The sequence below is a fragment of the Sceloporus occidentalis genome, unplaced genomic scaffold (assembly GCF_023333645.1).
Source record: "Sceloporus occidentalis isolate IW3139 unplaced genomic scaffold, rSceOcc1.0.p SCAF_14, whole genome shotgun sequence".
Classification (NCBI taxonomy): Eukaryota; Metazoa; Chordata; class Lepidosauria; order Squamata; family Phrynosomatidae; genus Sceloporus; species Sceloporus occidentalis.
The window spans coordinates 8,363,092-8,384,632 of NW_028316994.1; the positions used below are offsets into that span (position 1 = coordinate 8,363,092).

The window sequence follows — 21,541 nt, forward strand, 5'->3', positions numbered from 1 at the left end:
TCAAAGGATCTCAGAAGAAAATCAGAGGTGCTTTATAGATGATAGCAAAGCCATTGGTTGTAGATTGTTGGGTTATTCTGTAAGAAATAGGGTGTCATAATATTTCATTCTCCTGACAAGAGGCTAATTAATGCAAGTACATAATATGGAGAAAAAAGAATGCTTTCCAGTCAATTCAGGTGTCAGAATAGGCTGCGTTTATTAAGCTTTGTTTTTAATTTATACACAGAGCACAGTAAATGAAAAGCAGGATTAGACTCAGAGGAAGGTGAGAAAAGTGAAGGAAGGAACATCAACAACTTGCATCAGAAATGCATAAATACAATCTTGCATCATGAATTTTGTGCATTTTGGTTGGCAGAATAAATGTACCACTGTTTTGTGGGTTTTGGATGTTATTATTGTATTTTGCCTGATGAAGAATCCAGTGGAGGAGCATTGAAAGCTTACATCATAAATTTTGTGTGTTTTGGTTGGTAAAATAAAAGTATCACTGTGTTGTGGATTTTGGATGTTATTGTGCCTTTTTCTGATGAAGAATCCAGTGGAGGAGCATTGAAAGCTTGCATTGTAAATTTTTGTGTATTTTAGTTGGCCAATAAAGGTATCCCTGTTTTGTGGATTCTGGGCCTAATTGTCCTTCTCTGGGAGTGGATATTATGGCTTTCCCAGGGAGGGAGGGAGGGAGGCGACAGTGCTGCATAACAGAAGCACATTTAATTAAGACTGAATGAAAGCTCCCTCTCGCAGCGCATTCCTAGCCTAAAGCCAGCCCTAATTGAAAGAGAGGTTTTGGGTGACGTTCAATTGCTCTGAAACCTGTCACTCTCGTCTCTGAGCCTAAATCAAACAGGAAACGAGGGGAGGAGAGATTAGCAGCTGCCAATCGCTCGCACTGCGCAGGCGCCAACTTTATCCCGCAGTCTCCCTGCATGGACGGCGCATGCGCACAACAGTCCTTTCCTGTCCTCTTCCCGCGGAGGCGCTCGGAGCCACCACCTATTTAGCTTCGAACTGCAAACCATCAGAGGCGCATGCGCGGTGGTTTTATTTACAGAAGCCTCTGCCCGGGCGCGCGCGCGAGAGTCACGTCAGTCCCAGGGAACCTCACTGCGCACGAGCGCATTGTTTTGACAGAGCGCCCATTTACTCCCAAAGCGCATGCGCACTTTCTTTTTAAAACTACGCATGCGCGTTGAAGAAATTAGCTTGCAAAACTGCGCAAGTTTAAAAAAAATTTAAAATAAAAATATAATTGTCTCCTTTAATCTACAGAAGACATGGCCAACTGAGAGAAAACTGGATGAGAAACACCCAATGAAGCGCCATTGTTGTTATTGTTGCAGCCTTTTTCTGGTGCCTCATCTGGCAGCCATTTTGTTTCCTTTCCTCTTGTCCAGACCCGCTACGTAACCTCTTATCATGCGCAGACCTCATCTGCGACACTGCCTCAGAAGAAGCCCCAAAGACTGCTGCCATCCATAGCTATAGCTACCTGTGACTAAACCTTGTTGAACATAATGGGATTTATATCTGAATAAACACTTTTTTAGGACTAAAAGCTTGCTGTGCACTTGGGCTGCATCTACACTGGGGAAATAATAACCCGGTTTGGCAGCGCTTTAACTCTTTTCTGGCTCAAGGCTATGGAATTCTGGGAGTTGGAGTCTGTGGGGCCCAGAGCGGAGCTATGTACTTCTACTGTGGAATAACACAGTACTTAGTGCCTTTTCCCAATCTACTGTACAATAATATGCAAAGTCCACAAAACAAGTGATGACCTTTATTGGGCCAACCAAAATGCACAAAATACACGTGGCAGCTTGCAAAGCTCCATTGGCATCGTCAGATAAAAGGTTAAAAAAACCACACAAGAAATAAAGTTATGATGATATTAGACACAAGCCTGCATTTTGTCAAGATGTAGCTGTTCTCAGTTCAGGTTGTATGGGCATTCATGCAGGCAAGCCACTAAATATACATAGGATAGGGCTGCAGGGCCACAACTAACAGCTGCTCAGGCCAGTTCCAAAAACTGTTTGACTAAATACACATCAAGTTACTTTATCAATTCCTAATGTCAATCTGATGGTCATTTTAATTGTATAATGCTTTTTACTGTCAGCTTTGTAAACTTTTATCTTCACCACCACCTCTTGGTAGTCTGGTATTTCATCCTTTCATCGATGCAATTCTTGTGGAAGGAAAATAACCAAAGCACATAGGTAACATGTGCACAATGAACTTGCATTTTGTGGTTGCTTTAAAACAGGATTCTCAAACTCCTGCAAGGCAGAAGGTTATAGAAAAGTGGTAACAGGTTTAACAAGTTTAAGAATGTTAAGAAAAAATGTAAGGTTCATATCTAACAATGCTGAAGTCAGAACCAAGTCTGAGTAAAATTCACATTTCCGGTTCCTTGAGGCAGCATCAGAAGTTGTGTCACAGTAAAGCTTTTCCATGCTGTTGGGATACAGGATGCACCTCCTCCTTTATAAGCTCTTAACAGAGGTCCTTCACAATAAGAAACTGTAACACACTAGACAAGACACATTCTGTGACGACTGGTCAAAATTTATTTACGATCACTGGTTGCCACTGCATCCTCCAGCTGCTCAAGTGGACTTATGGAAAGATACATTTGGTCCCCCTTCCAAAGATGACAATTAGCATTTGTTTAGAATATTCTCTAGCACTGCTGGCAAAACTATGGTCCCAAACACACTGTAGAAGTAATCCAGTTTGAGACGACTTTAACTGCCCTGGCTCAATGCCAGGGAATTCTAGGAACTGTAGTGTTTGTGAGACGTTTAGCCTTCTCTGTCAGAGAGCTCTGGTGCCACAACAAACTACAGTTCCCAGGATTCCCTAGTACTGAACTAGGGCAGTTAAAGCGGTCTCAAGCTGGATTATTTCCGCAGTGTGTTTTGGACCTGTCTCATACCATTGCTAATTGTTCTTTGTTGAGGTTTCTTCTGCTTGTGTCTGATGTCATGCTAATCTACTACATTGTCTCTTCCCTCTGCAATAACAAAAATTGAAAAATGTACATTAAAAAAGCAAACTTTTAACAGAGCTCTACATTTTCCCCGCCTAGCCACGTCTTCTACTACGGACGAGTAGAGGCAATATAGTGAGAAACTCCTTTTTAAAAGGGGAATTATGACGTTCGTTTAAGTGGGCTGAATTAAAAATTCCTTTTTTAAAAATTAGGAGTTTCACATTATATTGTCCATAAAGGTCTATAGTGACAAAGTGGGTGAAACGTTGAGCTCTGTTGAGGGGAGATTTTTTTTAAGAGCCCACAATTTGCTATATAGAGTCTATACAGCAAATTGTGGGCTTTTAATATATATATTAAATAATAAATATATCCTCTAATATATATAGTTTGAGGGAGAGCAACCCTGGCGGCCATTTTGTGAGAGGAGGCGGTGTGTCACTAAAAGAACAACTAACGGGGAGGCGACAGAGCGAGCGCGAGGCAACCGTTACTCGCGCGTGCCCGCGCCTCAGCTCGAGCCAATCCGCTTGCTCCTTTGAAAAGAAAGAAGCCCTGCGGTCGCAGCGCCCAATCAGCAATCGCCAGACATTGGCGGGGGAGGGGAGGGGGGGCCGTTTGCGCGCGAGCCTCGGGAGCGAGCCTCGGCAGCCCCACCCAATCGCTGCCCGCCTCCTCTTTTCCACACTCTCCCCCTCCCATCTAGAAAAAAACTCCGGAGAAGAGGAGGAGGCGGGGGTCTGGTGTTGGAGCGAGCGAGGGCGCGCACGCCCTTCCGCGCGCAGCGTAGCGAGCCAATCAGCGTGCGCGCCGAGTCCTCCTGGCGCCGCTGCCGCCGCCTCCTCCTCCTCCTCGCTCGCGCTCTTCCCCCCTCCCACCTCACTCCCCCCGCCCGCGCGACGTCGCTGCTGCTGCTCCCCGCTCGCTCCCCCTCCCTTCCCGACCCCCCCTTCCTCTCTCTCTCTCTCTTTCGCGGGCGCCCCCTCCTCCTCCTCCTCCCCCCTCCCCCGCTCTTTGCTGCTGCCGCCGCCGCCGCCGCCGCCGCCATGGACCCGAGCAACTGGAGCAGCTTCATCTTCCAGGTAACCTCCTCCTCCTCCTCCTCCTCCTCCTTCTCCCTCCAAAAGAAAAAAGTGGGGCGGGGGGAGCGCGAGCCGGGAAGGAAGGAGAGCGAGCGAGAGAGAGAGAGAGAGAGAGGGGACTCTGGGCCGCTCCCGCTCACACCCTCCCTGCCCCGCCCCTCCCCTCGGGAATCCCAGCGGGAGGGGGCCTGGGAGGGCGCGCGCGGGGCAGAAGAGGAAGCGGCAGCGGCAGCGGCAGGGCGCCCTCGGCACGCGCCGCTCGGCCTCCGCTGCGCTGCCCCCCGTCCTCCCTCCCTCGTCCTCCCTCCCTCCTCCTCCTGGCGCTGCCCCGACGGTCACCTCCCTCTCTCGCTGCCTCCTGCGCTCCCCCCTTTGACGCCGCCTCGCCCAGACCCTCCTTCCCTGCCTCCCTCCCTCCCGCGCCTGGCGCTGCTGCTGCTTCTTCTTCGCCTCCTCTCCTCCTCCAACGGTCACCTCCCCCTGGCGCTCGCCTCTCTCCGCCCGGCCCCTCGCCATGCCCCCAGCCTTCCCTTCTACCCCCTCCTCCCGCTTCCAGGGATCCTTGCCTCCCCCCAAAAGAGACCCCTGTCTCCCCGTGACACACTCGCTGCGCCTTAGGACTCCTCTTCCCCACACGCGCCTCTTTCCCATTCACGTGTCGACACCTTTCTCACACACTTAACTCTCTTTTCCACAAGGATACAACCCCCCCCCCCCACACGCGCCTAAGCAACTCTTCCACAACCATCGCCTCATTCCCAGATGCCTGTACTTGCCTCTTTCCCAGGCACATGTAACTGTCTCTTTTCCATTTGCATCTAACTAACTCTTTCCCACACATCTAAACAATTCTTCCACAACCGTTTAAGCGCCTCTTTCCCACCACCTTTTCACTACACTTGTGTAACTGCCTCTTTCCCACACGCTTGTAGCCACCTTGTTACTACACTCGTCAATGGCCTCTTTCCCACACACATGGGACTCTTTCCCACAAGCGTGTAACCTTCCCTTTCCCACAGGCCTGTAGCCCCCTCTTTCCCACTTGTGTGTAACTGTCTCTTCCACAGGCGCATAAACGCCTCTTTCAGCTCTCCTGCCCAAAAGCAAAGATGGCCTCTTCCAAAGAGTGTTGCCACCCCCCTCACACACAGAGACACAGAGGCCTAAAAGCCATAGCCCTAGAGGTTCCTTCAACCCCCCCAGTTTGGACTGGGCCATCTTGGTCCCCCTCCGCCACCAGAGGCTGCCTTGCTCTTTTCTGGCCCTGGGGGTCTACTTCCCCTCCTGTTCCCACACACAGAGTAGGAAGGAGCCATGATACTACAGCCTATTTTGGTGCCAGTAGGTGTAGTGTGCATTTTCCACCTGTTTGCCCACCTATTTCTGTGTGTGTGAACACTTTGAGGGTGGGTTGTTGGGTTGCTTCTTGTGGTAAGAAAATGCAGGAAGGTTTCCCCCCCCCCCCCGTCACCCACAGCTGATTAAAACTATGATAGAGAAACATTACCTACAGATAATTAAGAATAGTAAATTACCTTGGATTATACTTGCTCTTACCTTGCTTTGAATGCAGCTGGGTGGCCAGATTTTGCTTGGCTCTTAACAGGGCCTTGCTGCACTTAACACTTCCCATGTATATGCATACACTACCTTATGTTTCCTTCATTGAACTAACCTTCCATACCCAATGGAGCCCCTTCTTTTGACATTACGCTTCCCATATAGACAATTTACTCTTTAAACCCATGACCCCGTGGACCCCAGTCACTCCTCCTTTCAGGTATCTCTCCAGAAAGACAACCTGGCCTTTGCCCTGGCGCTCTCCTCTTTCGCCTGCTGTGTCCCTCCCTCTCCTAGTGCTTCTTCCTCCTGCCCAGGATTTCCTCTTTGTGGGTGGTGCACCGCCAGGGCCTGGGCCTTTCCTTTTTGAGATAGGCTTCTCTAGCCACCCCTAAGTTCTCCTCCCTTCCCAGTATACATGCATATCAGGTTGAAAAGTTCTTCCAAAATAATTGTCCCTTCCTGTAATTGACCAGATTGGTTCTTCTTTCATACTCACTTCTGTGTTATAATCAGGAACCTGAACTTTAAAGCTGTGTACTCTTCCCCACTCTTCCCAAATTGCACTACCTTATTTAATACACTGTATTTTATACATTAAGCCATTTTCTCACAGTTTAAATCAAAGATTCTTTGTTGAATAACCTTTTTTTTTTACTTTCTGTTGCCACTGTTTTCATTTCGTACTATCCTTTAACTTTATTTCCTCGAAGATATCAGTAGCCACCATCTCCCACCTCGCTTTGGGATAGGGAGAGGGTTGTTGTCCTACAAAGGTTGCCTGATCTCATTTCTTTTGTGTCTTTAGCAGAGTCATACTCAGAACCCTCTGCAGGTTGGGACCGAAATCCAGTCCAGGTTTTTTGCTGCTCAGGGCTGCAATCAAAACCCCTTCCAGGTGAGCTTTGTCTGAGCAACAAATGGAGAGCCTTGGACTCCTTTGAAAACAATCATCTCAGTGCTGGAGACCACATTTGTGTAAATAAATTATCTCTGCCTCTAAGGGATTGTCCACTGTACGTATTCTTTTAAAAATTGCTGTAGTTTTTGCTGTAGCTGTTCTCAAGTACAGTATTTGAAGTCATATAATTTCATTATTGACATTGGTGGGATTAACACTCTGAAATCCCATCTCATCCTATTAAGTCTGTGGCAGAATTTTGAAGCAAGTATGCAGTCTGTGCTGTGTTGCAAGAAATCAGCACCCATCCAAATCTCTAATCAGATACACTTAAGTTTATGCCACCTTAAAGAAAAGAACAACTATACTGTTTCCCAATATAGCTGCACATTTTTCTTTCCCCCCACCATACATAGATATATAAAGGTAGAATTAAGAGAGAGGGCCATGTAAGTCTGGAACATGTATGCAAATGAGTCTTGTAGCACTTTTGAGACTGATGGAGGAAAGAAGATGTAGGTAGCATCAGCTTTCATAAACGTGGTCAACTTCCTCAGATGTATGGATGCTCATTTAATCACAAAGGTGCGATTAATGCCACAAGATCCCTTTGCATATGGATTTATAAGTTTATTTTTGTTGCCAGTTGGGAAAGTAACTTTAAAACTATTTTTTAAAATGTCCAGTGTGTACTGATGATCCTATGTATATTTACATATGTCAGTCCAGCCACATTCACTGTCAGGAAGCATAGGCGCGTTACAGATCGCCCCTTTGAGGCGGCCTGTAGGCGCTGCTTTCCCTAGTGTATCGGGGCCTCAGCTGCCAAAGTGGCAGCCTCCGAGGCCCTGATCCGCCGCTTTCCAGGCTGCGGGGAAGTGGCAAAAGGCCGCTTCCCCGCAGCCTGGAAAGGGGTGTCCTTGGGGCTTGAAGCCCCACGGTGGCGGGGAGGAGGAGAAAGGGACCGCTTGGCCCCTTTCTCCCTTGCGTTGCTGGGCACAGCCATCTAAAGGCTGCACCCAGCAACGCAAACCAGGAAGGAGCTCCGAAATGGAGCTCCTTCTTGCTCCGTGGAAAGGGTCACTAAGCGCCCTGGCACAGAGCGACAACATCACATCCGCGCCGCCCCGTATAGAGGCGGCGCGGTCGTGACATCGTCACGGCGGCCCCCATATGGAATGGGAGCCACCATTTTGTATGGACTCAGTCCGTACTAGGGTTAGGGGCGTCCGGAAGTGACGCCCCTTTTTAACCCTAGTATGGACTGACGTACTTAAAGGCCCGTCTGTAACGGGCCATAGAATTTCAGCCTAAATCAGTCTTGTGTTTCACCAATTCTAGACTTCAAAAAGCCAATGTAAATTTTAATGTGTCTTTTGACATTAATAAACCTTTACCAGAGGAAGTGAGTTTCACTGTAAGAATCAGCCACTGGAAACATTTCTCTATTTTCTTGCTGTTCACACGAATGCTACAGCCAAGAACATACTGATAAATTTGGAGAACTGAGGTGTGTGGCTGTTCTTGTCTCTGTAAAGAAGAGACAAAGTCTCATAGTATTTAAAACACACAATTATTCTTATTTTATTCCTATTTTAACGAATAAAGTCATCTTTTTAAACATCCTGAGACTGTCTCTTCTCTATGTCCCTTCTATTGGATGTTACCAGTCCTCTTTGCTCTCTGATTTTTGTTGTTACTAGGCAATGAGGACTTTTAAGTGGCTGGTAAGTGCTGAGACTTTTTTTTACCCGCCAGATAATTCTTGTCAGGGATAAAGCAAACATTTGTGCTCCTACTCTGTCTGTCTGGTTGCAGTGGAAGGATGTGGAGCATCTCTGCTTTTTGCAAGTTTGTCTTTGACAGGGGCAAACCCTCTGCCCTCCAGCTCAGAGCCTGAAAAGGGAGGCAGAAGCTTGTTTGATACCCATTTGCTCTGAAACACTGTGAAGTAGCATAACTAAGAAAGCTGGGATTTTTTTAGAGAAATAGAAGAGAGATTTCTGTGTGAAGTGTTTCAGTCAAAAATGGGTTATGTCATTCTTTGTGATCATGTTTTTTTCTGCATTTGTATAACATTGCTTGGTCCATTTTAGTGCCTAGTGTACTGAGACTGCAGTTGCATATGTGGGTTTCTTGGAAACTAACCTTGCAGAGCCCAGTGGGACTTACTTTCTAAGTAAATTTGTTAGCATCTGGCTGCATACATAATTTTGTCCGTGATTATAAGCTCATGGCTAGACAGGACTTTTAATTCAAACTTTTCCAGTTTTCTTAATTTGATGACTAGATAAAAGTGTATCTTCTCTGCTTTTTACTATAGATGATAATAATAATAATTTGTTTTATTTATATACCGCTATTCCAAAGATCATAGCGGTGAACAGCAAGTAAGCTAATTAGCAAGTAAGCATGATGACATGGCATATTCTATTTATTGTCTGCCCGTGTATATGTGTTAAAAGGAAGATTATCACCTCAGTGAGGTAGTTCCTCTTCCTTGTTGCCTATTGGGAAATGGGAGCAAACACTAGAATAATGGAGCATTGTCTTCTAAATAGGTGCTTCAGTACCAAATATCTTAACTATTTTTCCCTAGGATGTCACTTTACATCAGGAGTATAACTAATATGTAGTAGCTTCTCAGCAAAACCATCTCTTGTGCTGTGAAGATGTATCCTTAAAAATTGGGTGTGTGTATAAAAAAGCCTCATGTTAAATGGCTTAATCTGATGATGTTGACTGCCTACATATATTCATTGGAATTCATTTTTTAAATTGAACATTTCCCTTGATTTTAACAAGTCTGAACACATTGTCTGTCCTTCAACCATGTAATTTCTTTTCACAGTGTTGTAAGCATTTTTAGCAAGTATTAAGAGCAAACTATTATCTACAAGATCCTTATGCCAAATGTTTGGACGTCTTGTTTCTATGAGTCAGCAACATCCTTAAGTCATTCTGAAGAGGTCCATAAGTGTTCAGTTCTGGCACCTTTAGAGAATCTCACACCATTCACATCCTTAGGCATTCATGGTTAGAGTGGAGATCTCATTAAAATCAAATAAAAAGATAAAATGTACATAATCCAGATTAAGGATCAAAATAGACAGGCCTAATGAAGCAGCTTCGGACCACTTTGGAGGTGTGCTGTTAAAACGCACATATCCTAAGATTCTTTCTCTTTAGTGCCAGTTAAAAGAGCAACAAGTATTCCACACTCATGCTTGGTTAATGCATTCTGTATGCTGACATATAAACATATTTGCCTTAGGGGCAGAAAAAGGACTCTGAATAAAATCTCTTAAATGTGAATGAATGTTTATGCAACAACTAGAAAACTGGGTTTGAATTAGTGTGAAGTTTCTACCACTTTGAGTTTGGTGGTACTGCATTATGTCATGAGTGTAGGGTGGGGGCAAATTGCTTGCAGAACATTAGCTCACAATTTTTAAAATGCACTAAAGCATGCTAAAGTATTCACTTAGCTTTACAATGGCAACCTGGCCTCTTTGCAAAAGTAGACTTCTCCAACCCTAAGCAGCTCTTCAGCCTAAATCACAAACAAATATTCACAGGAGGTGGTGAGTGTTTCTAGCCACTTTACACTGCATCTCCAATATGTGGTGATATATCCATATTCAGCCCTCCTACAAGGACCACTGAGGCATGTTAGTAATTCTGCCTTCTGTTCATTAAGATATGATATGTCACCTTGGCATTATTTACATTTTCACTTTGTATAATCATTTCAACAGCTAGATACTTACACCAGGCCAGTTTCAAGGAGAAAGTTGAACAGTTCCAGAGAGCACAGCAAGGTGCAGCTTGCTTTCTAACTAAACTTCAACTAATATCAACAATAGGAAGAAGTTCTTCTCACATAGTTGCCTTGCCTCCCTTATTTGCATGTTGTAATTTCTCAGTGGCATCTTGCATGGAGCAAATGTAGGGGAGTTGGGAGAGGATATGTTTGCTGGAAAGTCAGGGATGCCTCTCAGTACATTTGTTCTTCATTCCTTTTGCCCCTGTAAACTCCCCTTTCTGCCCTGTGATAGGTAAAAGGACTACTGGTCTTATTCCATTGGTATTGCACACGTGCTGGTGTTGTTTTTCATACTTCGTTGGTTCCCATTTATAAAATTTACTGGTAATTTGATCATTGATTTCTCCTTATGAGACAAACCATCAGCATAGTTTTAAGCGGTGGAGAATATAAAATGAAGTGGTGCGCTGAGAAAATACACTGCATACACAGGTGAATACAAATAATATGCTAAAATTTCTATATTTGCTTTGAGTCCTATTCCATAAACTAAATAATGTTTTAGCCAGTCCCTTTTTATTTGTTTCCTAGGATGATTTCAAGCTAGATTATTAAATAAATGAGGTTTGCTTTTGAAGTGGTAATTTACCATTCTCCTCCCCCACCATGTTGCTAGAATACAACAAGTGCTCAGGTTTGGTTCATCGCACTATTTCTCAATTACACACTCTCTTTTTCTCTCCAGACTGCCACCACCACAGCTCCTCCCCAGCAGACAGCTACCACTGCTGAGTCCCTCCAAGTGGACCTCCTGCCTGTCTTGGCTGCAGCCCAGGAAACAGCAGCTGCTGCTGCTGTGGTTGCTGCCGCCACTGGTTCTGCACCAGCTGCTTCCACAGTAGACACGGCTGCCTTGAAACAGCAGCAGCCTTCTGCTTCCGAGGGTGGAGGTGGCCAGGTAGCACCATCCTCTCAAAACACCCAAGCCCCAACCTCCCAGGCAGCTGCTACTACACCACAGGCAAGTGAGGCCCAGAAGAAGCAGAAGAGCAAAGGGCCCTACATCTGTTCTCTGTGTGCAAAAGAATTCAAAAATGGCTATAACCTGCGACGCCATGAAGCCATTCACACAGGAGCCAAAGCTTCTCGTTCTGGGCCCACCACCATGAAGATGCCCACCATGGTTCCCCTCAGCTTGCTTAGTGTTTCTGCCATTGGTGGTACAACCCAAGCAACCTCTTCCCCTGCTGAGGGTGGAGGAAACACTGCAGGGTCAGGTGCTGGGCTGGTGACCACTACAGCATCAGGCAAACGCATCCGGAAGAATCATGCATGTGAAATGTGTGGGAAAGCCTTCCGGGACGTCTACCATCTCAATCGGCATAAGTTGTCGCATTCAGATGAGAAGCCCTACCAGTGTCCTGTTTGCCAGCAGCGATTCAAGAGGAAGGATCGCATGAGCTACCACGTTCGTTCACATGATGGTGCTGTGCACAAGCCGTACATCTGCAGCCACTGTGGGAAGAGTTTCTCCCGGTACGAGAAGTCAAGGGTACAGAAGGAGGTAGTTCAAATGGGAGTTGTTGCAGGGCTTAAACGAGGAGGCTGACCGCTTCCTCCTGGCAAGACAAGCTATTTGAATTAGTTGTTTCAACGCTTATCATCGGTCAGTAATAAGCCTATCAGGCTTCCTCCCTTGCTACCCCATAACTTGCATGCAGCGCTTCCACCTCACCACTGGGGCTGCATTTGGGTAAGGTACCTCAACAAATAGTAGTATAGGAAGTTTCAAGAACAGGGATGTGTATGGAAAATCTGTCCCACTTCTCACCATTTCCATTTTTAGCAGTGTTTCCTCCTTGAGAGTTCTGTTTGCAACTGAACAAATAAGTGTGTGTGAGCAGATGGAAACACATATTTTGAAAGTGTGCCACACTGACTAATTTTAAAGTTGGCAACATGTAACTCACATCAAAACATTTTTACATTCCTGACACTAATCTTTTTGGATTATAATAGCAAAAAATCATAATTCTTGGTTACCTTTAAGTTATACCTATTTGGAGAGGATTCTTGCTGGGCCTGGAACGTCTTGGCATATGTTAAAAGATAAGTTTAGAACCTCAGAAAACCTGTACAGTAGAACAGATGAATTTCAAAAGGTACTGGGAAAGCAACAAAATAATCTATATAGCAAGTTCTAATTTATACCCTCACTTTAAATTTACCATCTGAGAGCAAACTTCAACGTGAAGAAGGAGCATAAAGTACAGTCCTTCCTGAACAATGTCACTTTAGGCAAAGGTGGGACTCTGTTCTTTTAGTGTTCTTCAATTTTTTTAACGGAATATAAAATGCTGGTTTTCATATACAGGTATGGGTTTATTTCAACATGGAAATGCAGACGAATATGGAATCCCACATCTGGAGACTGGAAAGGTGCAAAATGAGAAAGCACCAGACCATGCACAGTTTCTATTCATTTAAGTAGGTCCTTGGATCAAACAATAGTTCCTGAGTCTGGTTTATGCAGAAAAATACCACCTTTTCAAAATCAAACTCTTGCAGAATTATTTAGCAATGGTATCAGGTCACTGCTGGCTGAGTCTGGCAGTGTTTGATAATTGCAAAATATTTCCTACTACATGTTATTACACTACCAGAACTGAAGTGAGAGAACCAATAACCTTTAGGAACATGGAATATTTTCAGTAGATGAAATAATCACACCACTATTTCGTCTGTAGATGAAAGGAAGAAATCAGATGATACTAGCATAATAAAGGATAAGTTTAATGTTGTGGTTTATCCTAGAAGCGAATTAAAAAGTATAGGAATATATTGTACAAGAAACACAACTCCACTTTGAACAGGTTTTTGTAAGCTCATCTTCCTTTTAAGATTTAAATAGAAACTACAGATTTAAGATGTAGGGATTCTTCATTGAGTTTGTACTCTATTTTCATAACCTATTAGTCCATCCTGTTCCTTGATTTTCAGATCTTCATCTCCATGATGAAAAGGTTTTTTTAAAGGGACAATTTTTTTTGGCAGAAACCGGTCACTGAGGGCAAGATGAAGCCCACTGCTGAAAACTAGTTTTTACATAGTGCGCAGTAGCACAGGTATTTAACCCCTGTGGTTTTCTGGCAGGACTTAGTTTTTCAAGGATGATGGGCCTTTGCACAAGGATTTCAGTCACAAATGGGCAATTAAAGGAGCAGGGGGAAACAGAATAGTAAAATTGTCAAAACTTAATAAAAATATATAGTCTGATGAGATTTCTCTCCCAGTTTCTGAGTTATATCAAAAGTTGCCTGTATTATTTTCCCAGCAGCTAAAAGGGCTAAGCATAGCATCCTTCATCTTTGAAAATCAACATATCCGGAGGGGGGGGATGTAACACTCTTGACATGAAAAAGGTGTGCTTAAGGTTTGTAATTCGGAATAACTCCATGTAAAAATGAAGTAGCGGAGCTGATGGTGGGCAATTTGTTTGTGTTTGGTTTATTATTATTATTACAGTACTACCAGAAATGATATTCTCCTTCCTGATTTCAGAGCTATAAGAGACCATAGGTTTGGTTTCAAGTTTCTGATTTGGAAGAATAAGGGAGTCAAAACAAGTTAAAAATGCCACCTGAAAACGTTAGGACTTTCCTATATAAATGTTATATTTTGAAAAGTGGGCCTTTAAACTATGAACGACGGTATGATCTGAACACAAACACGTGTACACCCAATGGGGGGAGAGAGAGTTTCTTATTACCATAAAGACTATAGAGTCCTATCATGAAATGAGATAGATTAAAACACCCTGCGTAGAAAATTTCTCTAAACAAACTGGTTACTGTGTGCCTTTAAGTTATGGCAACCCTAAGGTGAGCCCATCATGGAGCTTTCTTGGCAAGATTTGTTCAGATTTGTTTGCTTTTCTCTGAGGCTGAGAGAGTGTGACTTGCCCAAGGTCACCCAGTGGGTTTCCATGGCTCAGTGAGGATTCAAACCCTGGTCTCCTTAGTCATCTGGTGCTCAAAGCATCATGTTGGCACTTAAGCTGATTATGCTTACTCAGAAGTTATCTTAGGCTCCCCTTGTATGAAAACCATCAAATTTTCATATATAAAGTCTAAGTGGGACAAGAGGGCAGAAGAAAACAGTTGATTTACACCAGAAAACATGAACCAATAAATTTAGAATTGAAATATTTTAACCTTTTGTGAAAATGTGATGGTCTTTTAAACGGGAGTGCATGAACTTTCATTATGTTTAACCAGCTTAGAGAGCCAATGTGATGTAGTGGTTTGAGTGTTTGACTACAGCTATGGAGACCAAGATTTGGATGCCCACTGAACCATGGAAATCCTCTGGGTGACCTTGGGCAAGTCACATTCTCTTAGCCTCGGAGGAAGGCAAAGGCAAGCTTCTGAACAAATCTTGCCCAGAAAGCCCTGTGATAGGGTGTCCATAAGTCAGAGATAACATGAAAGCACACAAAATCAATAGCCAGCTTTCCTAGACCTGTTTTCCCACTTAGTGCCCATCTGTAGCTCTGTCTGTGGGACTAATGAATCAACCATTGAGCAGATGAATTCCCAAGAAAGGATTCTGCACGGTCAGCCAAACATTTAAGTCATTTTTTCAATTTAAGGCAGAACTAGCCTGGTCTTGGTAAGATTTGTTCAGAAGGAGGTTTACCTTACCTTTGCCTTCATTTAAGGCTGAGAGTGTGAGTTGTCCAAGGCCACCCAGTGACCAAGGGAGGATTTGAACCCTTGTCTCCATTCTTGTAGTGCAGCATTCAACTTGCTACACTATTCTGGCTCAATAAAGGTATATTTGAATTATGGCGTATGGGAGCAGTTTAGAATTATGAATCTGCTCAGAATTATGACTGAGCTTATAACAGCTGTGGGATATTTGGCGTTCAAGAGGTACAGTTTGCTCTGGAGTGATACAGGAAGCTGTACCCATTGAATACCTTCATCTTTTGTAAGGGTTAAAAGACAGGCTTTTAAAAAAATGGAGGTCCTGTCCTAGCCAATTCCTTTATGTTAATGATAGCACTTCAGATTCTATGGAAGACCTTGATTTGTATGACAGTAAAGTCTACCATGGCCAGTTTAAAGGATGAATGTAATAAGAGTTGGAAGGAAAAGTGAGGTTTTATTATGAGAAATAAAAAAGGGAAAAACGCCATATAACTTACTTGCATTGTTCTTTCTGCAGGCCGGACCATTTGAATAGCCACGTGCGGCAAGTCCATTCGACAGAGAGGCCCTTCAAATGTGAGGTACCTTTCCACATTGACAATATAGCAGTAGCTAACTCTAGCCATTCACCATGGTTGTTTTTCTTTTGCCACCAAGAATTTGTGATTAATTTCTTAGTTGAAGGAGGTTGGTTCTAATATCTTCTTAAAAGGAACTTTCTTAATTGCCAAGTTCCTTAGTCTGTGGCTGCTTTGGGAAGTGGGCCACGGAAGACAAAAGTTGTTTCCCCATTATTTCTTTTGTCTGATTCAACAGACTTGTGAGGCGGCTTTTGCCACCAAGGATCGGCTGCGTGCTCACACGGTCCGTCATGAGGAGAAGGTGCCATGTCATGTATGTGGAAAAATGCTGAGCGCTGCCTACATCACAGACCACATGAAAGTACACAGCCAAGGACCGAATCATGTCTGTGAACTGTGCAACAAAGGTAAGGGGATAGGGCTATGTATAAAAGCGTATCTGGGGATGAGAAGACCAAAATAAATAAATAATAACCTGTTGGTTTTCCTTGAAGAACTTTAGAAGAATCACTGTACTGCTCATGCAAGTTTCAGTGCTCAATTCAGAAATCCCATTGGTCCTGTACATACTGTAGAAGTAATCCAATTTGAAACTGCTTTAACAGCCCTGGCTTAGTACTACGGAATCCTGGGAATTGTACTTTATTGTGACACCAAAGCTCTCTGACAGAAGGCTAAGTGTCTCACAAAACTACTGATCCCAGAATTCCCTAGCATTGAACCAGGGCAGTTAAAGCAGTCTCAAACTGGATTGTTTCTGCATCATGTTTAGGACCATTAGATTTCAAGAGGATTGCTCTGCACAGAGCAGCATTAATTGGTAGCTGCAGGTCACCCTGATGATGTTTTCTGCCCAGACTATCTCAGTTGCAGCCAGAGTTATGTTTGTCTAATCTGTTTACTGGTAAATTTGAGCCAGTTTTGGTTAAAGTGGTAGCTGGTGTAACTCAGGCAAGGCTCCTGCACCTTTAATAGTTGTGTCAAAGGTGAAATTTCAAGGAGTGTAACTTGTCACGCAAATAACTCCTAATACGATTTCCCCTTCTGCACAACAGTCAAAAGTGCAGGTCTGTCCTCTTCCTTACCCAACTCACCAAGTACAGTTGGCCCTCCGTTTTCGCGGGGATCCATTCCAGTCTCTCCTCCCCCCCCCCCCCCGAAAATGGAGGCTCGTGCATATTCAAGCCTCACAAGTTTGAATGGGGCGTGTCCCCACACGCGCCTTTGGAAATAGCGGAGGTTGCCCCTGCAAAGATATTCGAGGGCACAGATCCCAGATATGTGAGGAGAGGCGACTGTATTGGATCAATGGGCTTCTGAAACACAGCAAAGAGCCAGCATTCTGGTAGGGATATTTGATCCAACAGAACCTCACAACGAGAAGGATTCTTAGTCACTCAAAAAGCTTTAATCCATGACACATGTTTCATTTCATCATAGTAAGAAGCTAAACAGTATGTTTTACAAGAAGCAGTCCCAGTTTGAAGGGAAGGATGATTCTTTTCATTTTGGACCAAACTAGTTTTGGGTGAGAATAGCAAGTTAGGCCTTGCAATTCTGCTATTTAGTATACCTTTAAAACAAGTGTGTGTGTGTGTGTGTGTGTGTGTGTGTGTGTGTGTTAAAACTGTCTTGTGATCAGACATCATGCATAATATTTGGTGTATGGCTCTTGTTCAAGCTTCCCATTTTACCTTGTGACTCCATTAAGCAAACTGCTGGGCAAGACAACTGGCTTCTAATGTGTCTTTCTCCATTTAAACAGCTAAGCATTTCCTTAGTTCCATTTAGCTACAAGTTTAAAATGACTTCACTGTAAGTGAAATATGGCATGAATTGTTGTAAATTGTCAGGATTGCTAATGTCCCATGTAGATGTATAGATGCACTCCAATGAAAAGACAGAAATGTATGCACTTGAGAGAATTAAAAATTACTAAAAGAGAGCTTGCTAATCTCTGAAGTGAATGTGTCTGTTCCAACTTTATCCACCTGCCATCCTCAACATCCAGCTTTATTTTGACTGATTTAATATTTTTAAAACACTAATTGAACCTGTCCGAAAAATATGCAGGTTAATTAGAAACAAATTACAAGCCATGGTGGATTTTAATTTTTTTTTTTAGTTCATTCACACTTTAACTCCTGGATATAGTATTTGGAATAATGTGCATTATTATTTATGTTTTACCCATATATTAAAAACAACATTCTTATCACATTCTTATCTCAATTCTCAAAAGCATAGGACAGTTGTTAATTATTAATCACTGCCTGGATTCCATTATCACTCTAAGGAGTTCATAGTGAATTCCGTATTGTAGAGTACATGGATGACATAGCCCAGAATTGCTGTGAGGATGTGCAGGGTATAAGGGAAAGGTTGTGGGATGATCTGGTGAGTTTATCTCATCTATATATTACTGATCTAGGATTGTAGTTCTGTTCTTTTGTGTTAAGAAACATAAGTTCCTTATATTGATTTCCTCAGTGCCCAGATGCAGCTGCCCTGAGGGTAGGGGGGGTTTACTGTCCATACAGCTATAGCTTGTCTGGTGGTGAGATGGAGCCATCTCTGAGGTGGAGAAGCTGCCTCTTAATCAGGAAGGCTTCTTGCAATGGATTCTTCATTAGATGTCAAGACGCAGCCGCCTCCAGGGTAAAGCATAGCTAATTACTGCAGGACACTAGGATATACTTTCACTAGTCTGGACACTGACCTGGCTGGTTTTTGTCCTTCTCCCCCTCCCGTAGGGTTCACCACAGCGGCCTACCTCAGGGTCCACGCGGTCAAGGACCACGGACTGGCCGCCCCGCGGCTGGAGCGTTTCCTTTGCAAGCTGTGTGGCGTGCACTGCAAGACCCCGGCTCAGCTCAACGGGCATCTGCAGACGCACGCAGGAGAAGGGGCCGCGGCCACTGAGGGCCAACCGCTGCGGTGAAACGCTGGCCGGGCCACCAGGCAAGAGCCACTTCCTTCTGTCCTAGGGGATGGGGAGGGGGGTACCCCTTTGTCCCATAGGATATCCAGGTGTCAGTGTATTTTCAGTGGAAGAAGGGAGAACCCCAATTCCCCTGGGGCGGCTGCATCCTAAATTAGAATCTCTCTGACCTCATTCCAGGGCCTGCATGTTGTAGTGTCTTTCTAGGTTTAGGTGTTCATATGTCACTCAGGAGATTCCTTCTTCAGGTCCATCATAAAAGGAGAGAATGTGAACTTCATGAGGGAAAAATTAAAAAGGCATACACATTCCTTTGAATGTTTCATTTATCTAAATAAGATTCCAAGGGAAACTATTGTTTTCCAAACACCAGCAGGCAATGAAATTTCTTCATTTGAACAAAAAGAACAGTAAGAATGTGGGCCGCTAGTCATTTAGTAAGATTAGCAACAGATCTAGTACACCGATAGTTGTTTGGGGTCCTTTGTACATTTAGAGGCTTTGCCTTTCACAGAATAACATGCATAGCTGGTGTTTTTGAGATATCACTGATTGTGAGGTTGGAGTACATTAATGAATTTCCAAGAGGTTTGATGGGAACAATGGAACATTTTCCAGATTAATTCATTCTTATGAATGTATTTCTTTGTTTTGGATTGCCTCATACAACCTGGAGAACTGTGATGGAATGCACTGCAGGGAGCTAACCTATGAGAATCAAGCCTTTTATTGTGGAAAATGACAGCAACTACTGTCCAGATGTTCATTATCCGAGTGAATTTCTATATTGTCTTCAGTAGAAGGCCTCAGAAGTTTCAGATTAGCCTTACTTTATTATACGTATATTTATGAAGGCATTTCCTTTTTAGCCTTTTAGGGAGGGAACCTTTCTTTGGGATGTCGATGAAGATAGGACTTTGGAGGGGCAGCTGCATCCTTGCCTCCTTTACCACATGAAATCAAATGTTTCTCTACCCAAAATTCTAGTTTAAGGCAGTGGAGGGGTCAGATACATGTTTGTCTTATTACGGAATATATCTCCTGAGTGTGAGACACACATTTGACTTTCTGCATCTGTCTTCCTCCACAGGTACGGGTGAGGTCTGCCCCCTCGCGGCAGCCGTCTCGGCCCCACCTCCTGCTGCCGTCACGGTGCTGCCCATGGAGGGAGCTTCGGTTGTGAGCCAAGCCCTCCCCACACAGCCCTGGTGATTTCTGGGAGCAGGGAGGCAGAAGTCCACCTGCCCAGTCCCGTCCCTCTCCCTCACTGGCAGCTGGAGCCTCCAAGCCCAGATGGATATGCAGTGGCCATATTTGGGTTTCTAATTTAATGGTGGTTTCATTCATTCTCTCCCCTGCCTGTGCTCGTAAAATAGTGGGGCCGGGAAAGCACTTGCCTAGCCAAGGCAGAAGCTCTTGTTCAGAGAACCATGGAAGGGCTTTATGTGCATTCAGAGAGCGCCCTCATTTTATTGACTCCTCTGCTCTATGACCCCTAACGCCTCCTCCCAAAGCAGTCCCAGGAATCCAGGCACCCCCTCCTGTTCCTATCTCTAATGAAACAGCTACAAGTCTTGGTCACCGTAAGTCTCTTGCTCATCCCAGCAGCACCCCCTGTTGCCCCAAATTAGCTACACAAAAAGAATGAGACAGTGGGACAGAAAGACAGGTTTGATTTGGGATCAGAAAGGGGAGGGCTGAAGGCTGGGGTAGCTGTGGGAAAGAATTATGGAGTGACATTGCAGCTGGAGGGAGCCCAGAACTGGGAATAATGGGGTGTGGGTTAAGCGGTTGACAGAGGTTGTGCCCACAGAGAAGTTAGAAAGGGGTACGAATCAGGCCTCGGGGGCATAAGAGGTGCCTGGAGTTCAGATGAAGGGAGGGAGCTGCAGTGAAATGGAATAGAGAAGGTCTGTCTTCCTCCATGGCTGCAGTGGAGTGTCCTCCATTCCTCTGCTGAGGAGCTGCTCTGGATGTCCCTCCCTTGCCCCAGTGCCTCATTCTTCCACGGTGTCTGTTTTAATGCTCCATTCCCTCCGCTTCTCTCGTGGTTAGTGTTCCAAGCGTGTCAGCCTTCCACACCAAGCATCGATGCCCCCCACCCGCTGAACACCTTCCTTGTTGCATGCAACCCCCACTGATTGGGGTTAGAATCTGGCTTTTTTGTATTATATATATATAAAAAGATCCCTTGACATTTAAAATAACCCCCCTTTGTGTTTTTTTGTTTTTGTTAACACAAAATGTAATGAAGCAGTGTCCATCTATCCTCTCTCCCCTTGTTCCTTCCCTTTTACCTCGACCTCTTCCCTTTTCTGTAAACCCTTTCTGGATCTATGTCTGAACAGCAAAAGATTTTAGTAAAAACATTGAAGGAAAAACAAAACCCACACTCGTGCGTATGTGTATGTTTATTGATAGGTTATTTCTGTGCCATTGTGTGTAAAGGAGAAAGACTGTGTTTCCTGGCCTTTTGCTCTTTACAGCGTCAGCTTCTTCTCCTGGGACTTTCTACGCCTGTGCGGGGAAAAAATCTAATGGCTCTCGCACCAGATCACAAACCTCAAGTGGGCTTCCCCAAACCTTGCTTTTTGTGGCCCCCCTCCCCAATGGCTGCACTTGGTCCCCCTTTACAGGAGACGAAGCCAATGTGGCCTTATGGCCGGACATCTGCGGCGGGGGAGCATTGCTTGTGCCTTGGCAAAGGCATCAGCGAATGCTGCGTCGGAGCTGGGCTCCAGTGTGAGGAGGGTTAATCTGTGGGCTGTTTCCATCCTCCTGCGTGTAGCAGCCAGGGCAGGTTATAAATAATGGATGAGAAACTGGATGCGAGGAAAATTTATATAATTTTCTCCCAGAGAGGAGAGGGGAGGAGACAGCTGAGGAAGCAGGATTCCCCCCAAACAAGGTTTTCTGCGCTGGTCTTCTGCATAGAGGGAGATAAAAAGTGCTGTGTTGGTGGTGGTGGGGAACCCCGCATGTGTGGGACTTTGCAGG

General features: G+C 44.6%; 1 protein-coding gene across 4 annotated transcripts; it reads left to right on the top strand.

The window, feature by feature from the left end:
• The first annotated feature begins 3,736 nt into the window (after positions 1-3,736).
• Positions 3,737-20,936, top strand: MAZ (MYC associated zinc finger protein). Of its 4 annotated transcripts, none has more exons than XM_089479607.1 (7): positions 3,737-4,083; positions 6,452-6,541; positions 11,056-11,846; positions 15,540-15,603; positions 15,839-16,010; positions 18,357-18,564; positions 19,635-19,721. In XM_089479607.1, the coding sequence occupies exons 1-6, from the start codon at positions 4,048-4,050 to the stop codon at positions 18,542-18,544; spliced, it is 1,341 nt and encodes a 446-aa protein (XP_089335733.1). In that variant the 5' UTR covers positions 3,737-4,047; the 3' UTR covers positions 18,545-18,564; positions 19,635-19,721. The 4 variants fall into 4 exon arrangements, with proteins under 4 accessions (XP_089335733.1, XP_089335734.1, XP_089335735.1 ...); XM_089479608.1 differs by having other exon boundaries at positions 6,455-6,541; XM_089479609.1 differs by lacking the exon at positions 18,357-18,564 and having other exon boundaries at positions 3,929-4,083; positions 19,635-20,936.
• The last annotated feature ends 605 nt before the right edge of the window (positions 20,937-21,541 follow it).